A 16,472-nucleotide genomic window follows, 5' to 3' on the forward strand; every position below is an offset into this window, starting at 1 on the left:
ACATCGCTTGTCATCAGAGAAATGCAAATTAAAACCACAATGAGATATCACCTCACACCAATAAGGATCGCCATCATCGAAAAGACAAACAACAACAAATGTTGGCAAGGTTGTGGAGAAAGGGGAAGCAATTATATCTTTAAATCACATTTTCAGTGTTTATTCTAAACTTAGGTTCTCCTATATGCTCTCCAGGCTTTTATAAATTTTATGTATTTGTTTAATTACAAATATATCATTGCTTTAAAAAGCAACAGAGTGTGATTTTTGTGATCTGAAAAATAAGAAGAATTTAATCAGTAGAGAGGGATAAGCAATGGAGAGTTAGAGACTCATGGAAAAGGCCATGTAGAAGAAGGGAGCATGGAAAGAGTGAAGCGAGTCATTGTGGCTTGAGCTCCAAGAGTTAGTAGGAGATGAGGCTCTAGCTATACTGATTATCTTCATTCTCTCCGTGCTCCTTTCTGCTGCAAGACCTTTAACATGAGTCTCTATGTCTCTGTTGCTTATCTCTTTCCACCCACTAAATTCTACTTATTTTTTTTATCTCAAAAGTAAGACCCAGGTAGAATCTGAAAGTCGTATTGACAAGGTTAAGAACACTAAGAAATAAGATACCATGCAAGGATATTAAGCAAGGGTGAAATGATTAGATTTGTGTTTTTAAAAGATCCCACTTAAAAATGACTCCAGTGTATTAAAAAAATGAGAGGATATTAAGAGTAAATGGAAATGCAGGTTGTCAAAGAGTGAGGCCATTGTAGTAGTCCCTCTAGGAGATGCGGTTGAATGGGTTAGTAATGAGAAAAATAGGCAAATAAGAGAAATATTTAGAAAGTAAAAGCAAGGGAATGTCATGATGGATTGAATAATGGGAGTTGAGGAAGAAGGTGGTGTAAAATACGATTTGTGGGTTTCTGGGGCTTGCAGCTTTAATGAATTGTAGTGCTCTTTACTTACATATGGAATTCTGATAGAGGATCTTTTGGGGAGAGTATTAGGGGGACATATGCATTTGGTTTAACACATTGTTTGAGGAGCTTTTGAAGCATCCAGATTAAGTGGGTAAATTGATTTGACTATGGAAGATGTGCATCTGGAGTTTAGAGGCCAGGGCTACAGATGGAGATATCAGAGTCATTTGTATACATAGTATCTAGAGAGAAAGAGTATAGCAAAAAAAAAAAAAAAAAGAGGGCTCATAGTTAAGTCTTGAGCAACCTTAAGGTTTTGTATTATATGGGTGGTGGCATTGTTATCTTTCTCCATTTGACTAACTGTGCTATACTGTAGCACTTACCTATCACAGAGAAAGGTGGTAATTTCTCTTTTAATTTTTGTTTTAGACTTATCTTTCAATTTGTTTTTGCTTTTCTGTGTGTGCTCTTTACTAGCTACAAGACATTCTTACCAAAATGTGTTCGAGCAAAGATCCAAGACTATCATATTTTGACAAGGAAGAGAATAAGGTACAGATTTCGCAGATTCATTGAGCAATTCAGCCATTGCAAAGCCACTGCCAGAAACTTGAAACTTAAGTATCTTATAAATCTGGAAACTCTTCAGTCTGCCTTCTACACAGAGCAGTTTGAAGTAAAAGAACCTGGAAGAGGTCCTTCAGGTGAGGAGATTTTTGCAACCATTGTAATAACTGGAAACGGTGGAATTCAGTGGTCAAGAGGGAAACTTAAAGAAAGTGAGACACTGACAGAACAGGTAATCCTTAATGATATGTTCTCATTCTTTGTTAATTTAAGTAGAATGGCAATAGAAGCAAAGTAATTTTAGTTATTTGAAACATGGTCTTGGACTTATTTTCTCTCATTGATAGAAGTGGAAGTTTTTAATAATGTGAAACCATTAAAGCCTTATCTGTAGCTGTTTTCTCATTGTTTTTAAAGGGTTTTTTAAACATTTTCTTATGGCAAACTAATAATGATGTTTTTATATTTTCAGAAAAAGCTTGAATTCTAAAAGTGATTTTTAAAGTACTTTTGCCTCCTTTTTTTTTTTACTATTATTGATAATAGGAGACATTGATAAGTTTAATTAATTGAAAAAGATTAATTTTATGATGATGTATACCTGTAAAATAATTTAGTTTTTTTTCAGGTTTGCATTACATGTTTTAAGTTTCTTCATACCTATGTTGTTGTTAGATTATTATTAGAGATTTAATCATTTAAAAAATTTTCATCCTTTGGTAGTTCAGCTCTCAATTTTCTGTAAGTAATTTCTATTAATGTTGATTGGAGTGAAAGATATTGTAGCATACTTTAGATTCCTGGCACCATTTAATGTTCTCATTTTTAAGTCAAAGCCAAGGTGTGAAGCCCTAGGTTTAGATCATTGAGGAAAAGAATGATTTTTAGTACTTACTTATGGCTATCAATACTTTTTTTAAAAATTTGGAATGAATGTTATCTTTCATAAGACTTGTTTTAAAATGGTTCTATAAATTCCACATGTTTTTAATTTCAAGTGCTCTTAATTACAGGATTTACAGTTATATTGTGATTTTCCTGATATTATTGATGTCACTATTAAGCAAGCAAGCCAAGAAGTTTCAAATGAAAGCAGAATTGTAACTATCCATAAGCAAGATGGTAAAAATCTGGTAAGTTTGCTTTATAATTAAATAATGATTATGTTTAACAGTTGTCAGAAAAAGTATTTCACAATCTTAATACCAAAGATATTTTCTTATAGAAAGTTTGATTATAGTTTTAAATATAGCTCAAAACATAAACATCAGTTTAGTAAGCTTTTTGATTATATCTGGCCTTTTGTATCATCTTCCCACTGAGTTTCTTGTACATTAATGTATTTTTCACTCATTTTTCTGATTAGCAAAGCAGCAGACACTTTTTCCCCCACCCTGGGTTGTGTTAGTTCCCTGTTGTAATGCTCATTCCTGACTACAATCTTTTTTTGGCCAACAGAGATGTGCATAATACCAGTCATACTGCCTAATTAAAGTAGAAAAATCAAAACAATGTTTTCTGAAGTTTATATAACAAAATATAAACCAATACCAAGTCAGCCTCACCTAAGCTCTAAGACATGATTGATTCTAAAATATTAATCCTTTCTCTTCCTTTAAATGGCTTCAGAAATCCCACTTATTTTAATTGAACAGAAGAAACAAATTCCTTTTTACTCTGCTCTTAGATTTTTTTATATATCTGCCTTTGGTTGTTTTTTTTTTTGACTGAGGTATTTATGGACCTGAAATAATGGCTTGAAATGTCACATTAATGCTATTTGCTCTTTTAACTTACATATCTATGTGACCTACTTGTCTGGTAGGATTAAATTTTACCTTTTAGGTAAATATTACCATTTTTTAGGTAATATTTTAGGATTAATATTACCAAAATTATAACTAACTTGCAATTCACTTTAGTCAGTACACTTTTCTGTTTTTAAATAAAAATATGATAGTATGCTACTACTACCTACTAGACTATGAACTTTTTGAAGTTAAGGATCATTTTTGTGTGTGTGTTTTTACTCCCTGCCCCTTGCACAGTGCTCAGAGCCTAGTTTAGAAAGAGTTTGAAAACTACTTCATGGATAAATGAAAGGATGATTAATAATTTTCAACTCCAATGTGGAATTAATAGAAGAAATATTTATTCTCTAAATACCACAAATACACTGTGTATTCTATAGATACACATAAATATTTACAGGCAGACCTCAGAGATATTGCAGGTTTGGTTCTAGATCACTGCAGTAAAGTGAATATTGCCATAGTGTCAGTCAAATAAATTTTTTGGTTTCCCAGTGCACATAAAAATTATGTTTACACAACCCTGTAGTCTATTAAGTGTGAAATAGCATTATGTCTTAAAAAAGTAATGTACATACCTTAATTTAAAACTACGTTATTGCTAAAAAACACTAACCAGCACCTGAATTTTCAGTGAGTCACAGTTTTTGCTGGTGGAAGAGCTTGTGTTGATGTTGATCTTGCCTGCTGATTGATCAGGGTGGTGGTTCCTGAAAGTTGGAATGACTGGCAATTTCTTAAAATAAGAAAACAGTGAAGTTTGCCACATTGACTGACTCTTCCTTTCATGAATTATTTCTCTGGAGCATGCAAGGCTGTTTGATAGCATTTTACCCACAGTAGAACTTCTTTCAAAATTGGAGTCTGTCCTCTCTATAGCATCTTACTACTCTGATAAGACAGTGACTGCAATGGGAGTGGGGGGCGGTGAGGACTTGATAACATGGGAGAAAGTTGATACTACAAGATTGTTCATGTGAAACCTTCATAAGATTGTATTATCAATGATACTTTAATTTAAAACAATGTATTTGTAAAACAAAAAAAATGGAGTCAGTTCTCTCAAACCCTGTCACTGCTTTATCACCTACTTTTATGAAATACTCTAATTCTTTATTGTCAGTTCAACAATCATCAGAGCATCTTTACCAGGAGTAGATTCTATCTCAAGACACTACTTTCGTTGCTCATCTATAAGAGGCAACTTTTCATCTGTTCAAATTTTATCATGAGATGGCAGTAATTCTGTACATCTTCAGGCTCTACTTCTAATTCTAGCTCTCTTGCTCTTTCCACCACCATATCTGCAATTACTTCCTCCACTGAACTTTTGAACCCCTCAAAATCATCCATGAAGATTGGAATAAACTTTTTTCAAACTCCTGTTCATGTTGATATTTTGTGTTCTTCTCATGGATCATGAATGTTCATAATGACATCTAGAATGGTGAATCCTTTGTAGCAGGTTTTCCATTAACTTTGCCCAGATCCGTCAGAGGAATCACTATCTATGGCAGCTCTAGCCTTATGAAATGTATTTCTTAAATAATAACGCTTGAAAGTTGAAATGACTCCTTGATCCATGAACTACAGAATGGATGTGTTAGCAGGCATGAAGACAACATTAATGTCATGTTGGATTCCATCAGAGCTTTTGGGTGACCAGGTCCATTGCCAATGAGCAGGAATACTTTGAAGAAAATATTTTTCTAAGCAGTAGGTCTCAACGGTGGACTTAAAATATTCACTAAATCTTGTAAGCAGATGTGCTCTCATCTAGACTTGGTTGTTTCATTTACAGAGCATAGGCAGAGTAGATTTAGTATAATTCTTAAAGACCCTAAGATTTTCAGAATGGTCAATGAGTATTGGCTTCAACTTAAAAGTCACCAGTGGCAGCAGTTCTTAAAAAGAGAGTCAGCCTATCCTTTGAAGCTTTGAAGCCAGGCATTGATTTCTCCTCTCAAACTGTGAAAGTCCTTGATGACATCTTCTTCCAATATAAGTTTCTTTCTTCTATGTTGAAAACCTGTTGTTCAGTGTAACCACTTTGTGAATTATCTTAGGTAGACCTTCTGGATAACTCCCTGCAGCTCCTACATCAGCACTTGCTGCTTCGCCCTGCACCTTTATGTTACAGAAAATGACTTCTTTTCTTAAACCTCACAAAACAATGTCTATTAGCTTCAAACTTTTCTTTTGCAGCTTCCTCACCTCTCTAAGCCTTCATAGAATTGAAGACAGTTACAGCCTTGATCTGGACTAGGCTTTGAGCTGAAGGGAATGTTGTAGCTGATTTGATCTTCTACCCAGACCACTGAAACTTTCTCCATATCAGCAATAAGGCTGTTTCATAGTCTTATCATTTGTGTATTCACTGGAATAGCACTTTCCATTTCCTTAGAGAACTCTTCCTTTGCATTTACAACTTGTATAACTGTTTGGTACAAGAGGCCTAGTTTTCAGCCTACCTTAGCTTTTGACATGCCTTCCTTACTAAACATTCATTTCTAGCTTTTGATTTAAAGTGAAAGATGTGCAAATGACTCTTCCCTTCACTTTAACACTTAGAGGCCATTGTAGGCTTATTGATTGGCCTAATTTCAATATTGTTATGTCTCAGAATACAGAGCCCTGAAGAGGGCGAGAAAAAAAGACAGGGAATGGTGGAATAGACATAAACATTTATCAGTTAAGTTTGCTGTTTTATATGGGTGTGGTTCGTGGTGCCCCAAAACAATAGCAGTAGTAACATCAAAGATTATTGAACACAGATCACCATAATAAATATAATAATAATGAAAAAGTTGAATATTACGAGAAATACTGAAATGTGACACAGAGACATAAAGTGAGCAAATGCTGTTGGAAAAATGATGCCCAATGACTTGCTATACACAGGGTTGGAACAAACTTTAAATTTATAAAAATTGCAGTATCTGCAAGCACACTAAAATGAAGCATACCTGTATTCTATAAATGTGGTATTTATAGAATAAATATTTCTAGAAGGGTTAATTGATGCTACTGTGAACATCCTTAGTAACATAAAGAACTTTTTAATGAAATGGTATTTGGATTTGATGGCTTTTAAGTTTCCAATGCAGATAGGTTAAGTAACTTTTCAAGTTCACACTGTTAGAGTAAGTGATAGGGCCTATGTAAACCCAAATATGTATGATTTGATAACTAAGCTCTTAATTGTTGACACTACCTTGTTTGTTGGGTATTCCTAAATTCCTTAAAATATTACATTGACATTTTGTTGGAATTGCTGTAAAGGTTAATTTAGAAAGAATTGACATTTCTTTACCATATTACATTTTCTGTTTAAGGGGTACATGTATTTCTTCCTGTACCTAAGTATTATTTTATGTTTTTCAGTAACTTTAAATAATTTTATTCATATTGATACATCATGTTTCTTACTGATATACAATAGTTTTTCTGTCACTTATTAGGATTAAAGACTTTTTCTCAATATATTGTTCTAACAACTTATTGCTGGATATAAGAAAGTTAATTAATTTTTACTTATTGCATTTTCCCAGTCTATATTGCACTTCTAAAAAACTATCCTCTTACTTTTACTCTGGCATTTTTTTCTCTTTATCTTTTTTAAAAAATGTGGTAAAATTAACTTCCCATAAAATTTAGCTTGTTGTTCTAGCAATTTTACTTCTGGGTATATATCTGAAAGAAACAAACCACTATCTTGAAGGGATATCTGCACCCCATGCTCATTGTAGTATCCTTGGATGTTATCAGTCTTTTAATGTTTTGCAAAATTAGTGGACAAATATTGCTGTCCTATTTTTATATTTTATTTTCTTAGAGAACTTGAGATTGATCAGTTTCTCAGGTTTGTAACTCAGATGTTTGTACTTTTTCTTTTGTGGATTATCTTTTCACATCCTATGACTAGTTTTCTATTTTTAATTGATTTATAGCTTTTTGCCCCTCTGTATTTATTTCTTATGAATCCTTTGCTGTGCAGTGATGTGGAGCATCTTTTCTTCTACAAATAACTTAACTTTTTTTTTTCTGGCAGCTTTATTTATTTATTTGTTTGTTTGTTTTGGGAGGGGGAGGAATTATCCATTACCTTTATTTGTTTATTAATTTATTCTTTTTTTCTAATTAAGGTATTATTGATATACACTCTTAGGAAGGTTTCACATGTAAAAACAATGTGGTTACTACATTTACCCATATTATCAAGTCCCCACCCATACCCCATTGCAGTCACTGTCCTGCAGTGTAGTAAGATGCCACAGATTCACTATTTGCCTTCTCTGTGCTACACTGTTTTTCCCCGAGAACCCTCAGAACATGTGTACTAAACATAATACCCCTTAATCCCCTTCTCCCTCCCTCCCCACCTGCCCTCGCACACCCCTCCCTTTTGGTAACCGCTAGTCCCTTCTTGGAGTCTTTGAGTCTGCTGCTGTTTTGTTCCTTTAGTTTTGCTTATTTGTTATACTCCACAAATGAGGGAAATCATTTCACACTTGTGTTTCTCAGCCTGGCTTATTTCACTGAACATAATATATCCTCCAACTCCATCCATGTTGTTGCAAATGGTAGGATTTGTTTCTTTCTTTTGGCTGAATAGTATTCCATTGTGTGTATGTACCACATCTTCTTTATCCGTTCATCTGCTGATGGACACTTAGGTTGCTTCCATATCTTGGCTATTGTAAAAATTGCCATAAACATAGGGGTGCATATGTCTTTTTGAATTTGAGAAGTTGTATTATTTGGGTAAATTCCAAGGAATGGGATTCCTGGGTCAAACGGTATTTCTATTTTTAGTTTTTTGAGGAACCTCCATACCTCTTTCCACAGTGGTTGAACTAATTTACATTCCCACTAGCAGTGTAGAAGGGTTCCCCTTTATCCACATCCTTGCCAACATTTGTTGTTGTTTGTCTTTTGGATGGTGGCCATCCTAACTGGTGTGAGGTGATACCTCATTGTGGTTTTAATTTGAATATTTCTTACATGTAACTGTTCAGTTTTGCCAACACCAGCTGTTGAAGAGGCTGTCATTTCCCCATTGTATGTCCATGGCTCCTTTATCATATATTAATTAAACATATAAGCATGGGTTAATATCTGGACTCTCTATTCTATTCCACTGGTCTGTTCCTGTGCCGGTACCAAATTGTCTTGACTACTGTGGCTTTGTAGTAGAGCTTGAAGTTGGGAAGCGAGATCCCCCCTGCTTTTTTCTTCCTTCTCAGGATTGCTTTGGCTATTCAGGGTCTTTTGTGGTTCCATTTGACTTTTAAAACTATTTGTTCCAGTTTGTTGAAGAATGCTGTTGGTATTTTGATAGGATTGCATTGAGTTGGGAGTCTGCTTTAGGCAGAATGGCCGTTTTGACAATTCTTCGTACCCAAGAGCACAGGAAGGATTTCCGTTTATTAGTGTCTCTTTAATTTCTCTTAAGAGAGTCTTGTAGTTTTCAGGGTATAGGTCTTTCACTTTCTTGGTTAGGTTTATTCCTAGGTGTTTTATTCCTTTTGATGCAATTCTGAATGAAATTGTTTTTCTGATTTCTCTTTCTGCTAGTTCATTGTTAGTATATAGGAATGCAACAGATTTCTGTGTATTAATCTTGTATCCTGCAACTTTGCTGAATTCCCATATTAGTTCTAGTAATTTCCGAGTATATTCCTTATGGTTTTTTATGTACAATATCATGGCATCTGCAAACAGTGACAGTTTGGCTTCTTCCTTACCAGTCGGGATGCCTTTTATTTCTTTGTGTTGTCTGATTGCTGTGGCTAGGACCTCTAGTACTATGTTGAATAAAAGTGGGGAGAGTGGGCATCCTTATCTTGTTCCCGATCTTAGGTGAAAAGCTTTCAGCTTCTCACTGTTAAGTATGATGTTGGCTGTGGGTTTGTCATATATGGCCTTTATTATGTTGAGGTACTTGCCCACTATACCCATTTTATTGAGAGTTTTTATCATGAATGGATGTTGAATTTTGTTGAATGTTTTTTCAGCATCTATGGAGATGATCATGTGGTTTTTGTCCTTCTTTTTGTTGATGTGGTGTATGATGTTGATGGATTTTCGAATGTTGTACCATCCTTGCATCCCTGAGATGAATCCCACTTGGTCATCGTGCTTTATCCTCTTGATGTAATTTTGAATTCAGTTTGCTTATATTTTATAGAGTATTTTCGCATGTATGTTCATCAGGAATATTGGCCTTTAATTTTCTTTTTTTGTGTGTTGTCTTTGCCTGGTTTTGGTATTAGGGTGATGTTCGCTTCATAGAATGAGTTTGGAAGTATTCCCTCCTCTTCTATTTTTTGGAAAACTTTAAGGAGAATGGGTATTATGTCTTCTCTGTATGTCTGATAAAATTCCATGGTAAATCCATCTGGCCTGGGGGTTTTCCTCTGGGGTAGTTTTTTGATTACCGCTTCAATTTCTTAGCTGGTAATTGGTCTATTTAGATTTTCTGTTTCTTCCTTGGTCAGTTTTGGAAGGTTTTATTTTTCTAGGAAGTTGTCCATTTCTTCCAGGTTTTCCAGCTTGTTAGCATATAGGTTTTTATAGTATTCTCTAAAAATTATTTGTATTTCTGCGGGGTCCCTCATGATTTTTCCTTTCTCATTTCTGATTCTGTTGATGTGTGTTGATTCTCTTTTTCTCTTAATAAGTTTGGCAAGAGGCTTATCTATTTTGTTTTTTTTCCTCAAAGAACCAGTTCTTGGTTTCATTGATATTTTTTATTGTTTTATTCTTCTCAATTTTATTTATTTCTTCTCTGATCTTTATTATGTCCCTCCTTCTGCTGACTTTAGGCCTCATTTGTTCTTCTTTTTCCAATTTCGATAATTGTGGCGTTAGACTATTCATTTGGGATTGTTCTTCCTTCTTTAAATATGCCTAGATTGCTATATACTTTCCTCTTACAACTGCTTTTGCTGCGTCCCACAGAAGTCGGGGCTTTGTGTTGTTGTTGTCATTTGTTTCCATATATTGCTTGGTCTCTATTTTAATTCGGTCGTTGATCCATTGATTACTTAGGAGCATGTTGTTAAGCCTCCATGTGTTTGTGAGCCATTTTGCTTTCTTTGTAGAATTTATTTCTAGTTTTATACCTTTGTGGTCTGAGAAGTTGGTTGGTAGGATTTCAATCTTTTAGAATTTACTGAGGCTCTTTTTGTGGCCTAGTATGTGGTCTATTCTGGAGAATGTTCCATGAGCACTTGAGAAGAATGTGTATTGTGCTGCTTTTGGGTGTAGAGTTCTGTAGATGTCTATTAGGTCCATCTTTTCTAGTGTGTTGTTCAGTGCCTCTGTGTCCTTATTTATTTTCTGTCTGGTGCCTCTGTCCTTTGGAGTGAGTGGTGTGTTGAAGTCTCCTAAAATGAATGCATTGCATTCTATTTCCTCCTTTTATTCTGTTAGTATTTGTTTCACATATGTTTGTGCTCCTGTGTTGGGTGCATATATATTTAGAATGGTTATATCCTCTTGTTGGACTGACCCCTTTATCATTATGTAGTGTCCTTCTTTATCTCTTGTTACTTTCTTTGTTTTGAAGTCTATTTTGTCTGATATTAGTACTGCAACCCCTGCTTTCTTATCACTGTTGTTTGCCTGAAATATGTTTTTCCATCCCTTGACTTTTAGTCTGTACATGTGTTTGGGTTTGAGGTGAGTTTCTTGTAAGCAGCATATAGATGGGTCTTGCTTTTTCATCCATTCTATTACTCTGTGTCTTTTGATTGGTGCATTCAGGCCATTAACATTTAGGGTGACTATTGAAAGATATGTACTTATTGCCATTGCAGGCTTTAGATTCGTGGTTACCAAAGGTTCAAGCTTAGCTTCTTTACTATCTTACTTTCTAACTTAACTCACTTGTTGAGCTATTATAAACACAGCTGATGATTCTTTATTTCTTTCTCTTCTTATTCTTCCTCCTCCATTCTTTATATGTTAGGTGTTTTATTTTGTGCCCTTTTATGTTTCCTTTGACTGCTTTTGTGGGTAGTTGATTTTATTTTTTGCCTTTAGTTAGTATTTGGTTGGTCTGCTTTCTTTGCTGTGATTTTATTTTCTATGGTGACATCTATTTAGCCTCAGGAGTGCTTCTATCTAGAGCAGTCCCTCTAAAATACCCTGTAGAGGTGGTTTGTGGGAGGCAAATTCCCTCAACTTTTGCTTGTCTGAGAATTGTTTAATCCCTCCTTCATTTTTAAGTGATAATTGTGCTGGATACAGTATTCTTGGTTCAAGGCCCTTCTGTTTCATTGCATTAAATATAGCATGCCATTCTCTTCTGGCCTGTAAGGTTTCTGTTGAGAAGTCTTACAATAGCCTGATGGGTTTCCCTTTGTAGGTAACCTTTTTTCTCCCTCTGACTGCCTTTAATACTCTGTCCTTTTCCTTGATTTTTGCCTTGTGTCTTGGTGTTGTCCTCCTTGGGTCCCTTCTGTTCGGAGTTCTGTGTGCTTCTGTGGTCTGAGTGACTATTTTCTCCCCCAGTTTGGGGAAGTTTTCAGCAATTATTTCTTCAAGTACACTTTCTGTCCCTTTTTCTTTCTCTTCTTCTTCTGGTAACCCTATGACGCGGATATTTTTCCATTTGGATTGGTCACACAGTTCTCGTAATATTCTTTCATTCCTGGAGATCCTTTATCTCTCTCTGCATCAGCTTCTCCGCATTCCTGTTCTCTGATTTCTATTCAATTAACGGCACCTTGCACCCCATCCATTCTGCTTTTAAGTCCTTCCAGATATTGTTTTATTTCTGTATTCTCCCTCCTTAGCTCTTGTATTTTTCTCTGCAGCTCCATCAGCATGGTTATGACCTTTATTTTGAATTCTTTTTCAGGAAGATTGGTTAAATCTATCTCCCCAGGTTCCCTCTCAGGGGACATCTATGTGATTCTGGTCTGGATCAAATTCTTCTGCCTTTTCATGGCAATAGAGGTAGTCGTGGGCAGTTGTCGCATGTGTCAGCTTGGAGAACAAAGTCCCTTCACGCTTGTTCAACGTCTTCTTCTCCTGTGAGAATGGTGACCCCTAGCAGCTTGTGCTGGGAGCTGCACACTGACAGGGTCTGTGGGTCTGGCCTGGGCGACTGTGAAGGATACTGCACAGCTGCTGTGTGCGTGGCCAGTCTCAGGCTTCTGCTCCCCAATGGCAGTGCTGAGCCGCAGTTGGAACAGGCAGGAGGCTATTTATCACCGTGAGGGGCCTCAGAGCTGCAGTGCCGCCCAGGGGGTTAGTGTGCCTGGAATTCCCCAGGATTCCCAGTTGCTGGGCTGAGTGTGCCTGGACGTTTCCATTCAGCTGTGAGGCTCCTGTCCCTTTAAGACTTTCAGAAAGCACGCGCTTTTCTTTTGTCCCAGGGGCGCTAGTTGTGGGAACCCGCTCGCATGTTTTACTGTTCCATTTCCCTAGTATCCAGCATGCCACGCACTGTGTGTCTGCGCTCTGGTGCAGATGTCTAGGGCTGGGTATTTAGCAGTCCTGGGCTCCCTCTCCCTTCCCGCTCCGACTCCTCTCCTCCCACCGGGAGCTGGGGTGGGGGGTGTGCTCAGTTCCCACCGGGCCGCAGCTTGTATCTTACCCCCTTCGTGAGGTACTGATTTCTGTCAGGTATAGATGTAGCCTGGCTGTTGTACTGTATCTTCTGGTCTCTCTTTTAGGAATAGTTGTATTTGTTGTATTTTCAAAAATATGTATGGTTTTGGGAGGAGATTTCTGCTGCCCTTCTCACGCTGCCATTTTGGCTCCTCCAACATTAGCATTTTTATAATTTTATTTTGGAATCTTTCAGGAGCATTCATGAGGTCAATTTCATTTGACTCTTTTTCTGGTGTATTTATAATTTTGCGTTGAATCAGGTTCACTTCGGGTTTAATATTTGTATATGGCACCCTTTATTGCCCAGAAGCTCTACCCTCTGGAGCTGCTTAGCCCCTAGAACAATGCCAAGGGTCATAGGGGAGCGGTCTTCGTGCCTGGGGGGATGAAAGAGCTGTTTCCTGCTTTATGGCTGCTATGCTGTCTCCACTGTCAGAATCAGTTTGATGAGCACACACGTATAAGCCTCTATGCTTTGCATTTTTAGCTGGTGTAGGTGGGGTTTCCTTCTGGCTGTCCTAATGCCAGGGCAGGGTTTGCGGTTGTGCGAGCCTGGTGCAGGCTGTTCGGGAGGAAGGTGCAGCAGGCTGCATGTCACAGAGGAGGGCCTTGGAGCTGCATTGCCAGCTAGGGAGCTGGAACGCCTGAAGATCATGAAAGTTCCCAACCTGATGGGCAGAGTGCACCCAAACAATCTTGCCTACCTTCCCTTTCTCCTGAGCAGTATGCTTTGTGCAATCCTTGCCCCTTTAGCAGCCCTCTCGCTGTTAGCAAGTCTCTCAGACTGCCCGCCTTTCTTTTGTCCCAGAGCATCTGGATATGGTTCCCTGTTTTCCACAAGCGGCTAGAATCTCAGTGTCTCCAGATATTCTGCCTATCTTAGCTTTCCAACCCCCACTAATCATGAGAGCACCATGTATTGTAGGTTTGTGCTCCCAAAACAGATCTCCAGAACTAGGTGTTCAGCAGTCCCAGGCCTCCACTCCTTCCCCACTCCATTTCTCTTCCATCTGCTGGTGAGCTGGGGTGGGGTAATGGCTTGGTCCTGCTGGGCCATGGCTTTGGTATGTTCCCCTGTTCCATGAGGTTTATTCTTTTCTCCAGGTGTATGCACACTGGAGCAGCCTTCTTTCCTGTTGTTCTTTCAGGATTAGTTGTATTAATTATATTTTTGTATTATATGCAGTTTTTGGAGGAAGCCTCTGTCTCACCTCTCATGCCACCATCTTTAATCTCCATTTAACAGTGTTTATGGTATCTTTTGTATGGCCTAATTGTTTTTATGAAATATCTTTTATAGTTCAAATGTATCACACACTTCTCTCCTTATTGTAATTTTTTGTTTAAGTCCATATTCAGTGTTCCCATTATGAGTAAATATTCATTGCTTAGTCTGGTAGTATACTATGGTAACATTTCCATTCTTGTACAGCATTTTGTTTTTCTGGGTTAATAATTCCTTCAACTTTTTTCTGTTGTGTATGTGTTTCCTTTGTATGTCTTCCTATTCCCTTTAAGAACTTTGTAAGTAGCTCACTTTTCAGTATGGCATTTCACATAGTCAAACCTGTCAAATATTGTATCACTTCTGTTCTTTCCTGAAAATGTCCATCCTCGATCACTGGGTTTTATAATCTAATCTGGACTGGGTGCCCTCTAGGCCATACACAGCTGTAATCCTTGGGCATCCTATTCTTATCTTCCAGCATTGGACTCTGGTTTTCTGAATCTCATATTTTCCTTGTCTTTCTGGGCACATCCTTTAGTGATTATTAGTATTTTTATTGGGATTATGACAAATTAGAAAAATAATTTAGGGAGCATTTTTACAATCTTACGATGTTGAGTTTTTCTATCCAAGAACATGGTAAATCTTCTATATAGTCAAATAAGGATTGCATCTTACAGGAGTGTTTTGATACAGCATAGAGAATATAGTAATGATATTGTAATATCTTTCTATGTTGACAGTAACTACACTTACTGGGGTGAGCATTTAATAATGTAGATAACTTGAATCACTACATTGTACACCTGAAATCAACAGAATAGTATATATCAATAAAAGTAAATTTTTAAAAAGTGTCTAAATTTTTCTAAAAATGATTTTGCACATTTTTTGGTGAAGTTTAATTTTAGACATTTCATGTTTTTTTGCTTTTACAAATGGGGCTGTCTTTTTTATATTTGATTATTTTTTTAATTATCTTTTTTTAAATTAAGGTATGATTGATATACAATCTTACAAAAGTTTCACATGACAGCATTGTGGTTACTATATTCACCCATATTATAAAGTCTCCATTGCAGTTACTGTCCATCAGTAGTAAAATGCTATAGAATCACTACTTGTCTTCTCTGTGCTATACTGCCTTCACTGTGACCCGCCTACATTATGTGTGTTAATCATAGTGTGGCGCTATCTCTTTTGATTATATAATCTAATTGGATATTTTTTATATATGTGAAATCTATTGATTTCTGTATCCTGCCATCCTAATGAATCACTGTTGTAGTAGTTTTATAATTACTTTTTGTGGGGTGTCCTGCAAATGTACACTCTTACAGTTTCCATAGAGAGACAGTTTTAATCTGCTTGTTTCCAATTTCTATACTTGCTTTCTATGGCTTAATTATGTTAACTAAATATGTTAGCTAGATTATGTTAGCTAAACACAAAGAATATTAACTGGTGGGCTTTTTTTTTTCCTATTCCTGATTTTAGAAAAAATTGCCTTAGTACCTTTCCATTAAATAAGAGGCTACCTTTTAGGCTGATTATATCTTCACATATGTATGTATGATACAATCATAACATAGCTATATGATTTTAGTTCATAGCATGAGTGTTTTAACCTTAGCAGTATGTACTTGGTATGTAAAAATAAGTTCTCATAATTTCTAACTAATATCAACTTTTATATCAGACTAGATAGATTTCTGACTGATATGACTGGCACATTTATCTACTAGGGGCATTGGAAAATAGAGTTAAATTATGGACGTAGAGTGAACTATAACTGGAAAGGCATGATAAGCCCATATTTGAGAGAACCTTACATATCACACACAGAATTTGTCATTTAGATTAGACAATTGGGAACCATAAAAGACATGTGAGCAATTTAGAAGGAAATTAATTTAGGGCAACTAATTTAAGATGGAGTGATGAGAATTTTCAATATGTAGCATACAGTTGACTTTGTAAATGGTACATAATATTTCTTCTTTTCTCTGCTTAGGAAATTGAACTTAACTCATTAAGAGCAGCTTTGTCTTTTGTGTCATTAATTGATGGATATTATAGATTAACTGCAGATGCGCATCATTACCTCTGTAAAGAAGTAGCACCTCCAATGGTGCTTGAAAACATACAAAGCAACTGTCATGGCCCAATTTTGTGAGTAACACTGACATTAAAAGTAAATTTTTTAAAAAGTAGATGAGATTTTACAAAGAAGATTTTATACAACAGACTGGTATGCATAGGTTTAGTTTAGGAAAAAAAATACTAATTTGGCTGAAGTTTTCTTTTTAACAAATTTATTTG

At 36.3% G+C, this 16,472-nt stretch overlaps 1 protein-coding gene across 1 annotated transcript in view; it reads left to right on the top strand.

The window, feature by feature from the left end:
- Positions 1-16,472, top strand: part of JAK2 (Janus kinase 2) — a 147,767-nt gene that overhangs the window by 98,801 nt on the left and 32,494 nt on the right. Inside the window, exons 7-9 of the mRNA XM_036928439.2 lie at positions 1,395-1,716; positions 2,498-2,617; positions 16,165-16,322. Coding sequence (XP_036784334.2) covers positions 1,395-1,716; positions 2,498-2,617; positions 16,165-16,322 — 600 coding nt within the window. The remainder of the gene's footprint in view (positions 1-1,394; positions 1,717-2,497; positions 2,618-16,164; positions 16,323-16,472) is intronic.

Source organism: Manis pentadactyla, chromosome 3 (assembly GCF_030020395.1).
Source record: "Manis pentadactyla isolate mManPen7 chromosome 3, mManPen7.hap1, whole genome shotgun sequence".
In the NCBI taxonomy this organism is placed as follows: Eukaryota; Metazoa; Chordata; class Mammalia; order Pholidota; family Manidae; genus Manis; species Manis pentadactyla.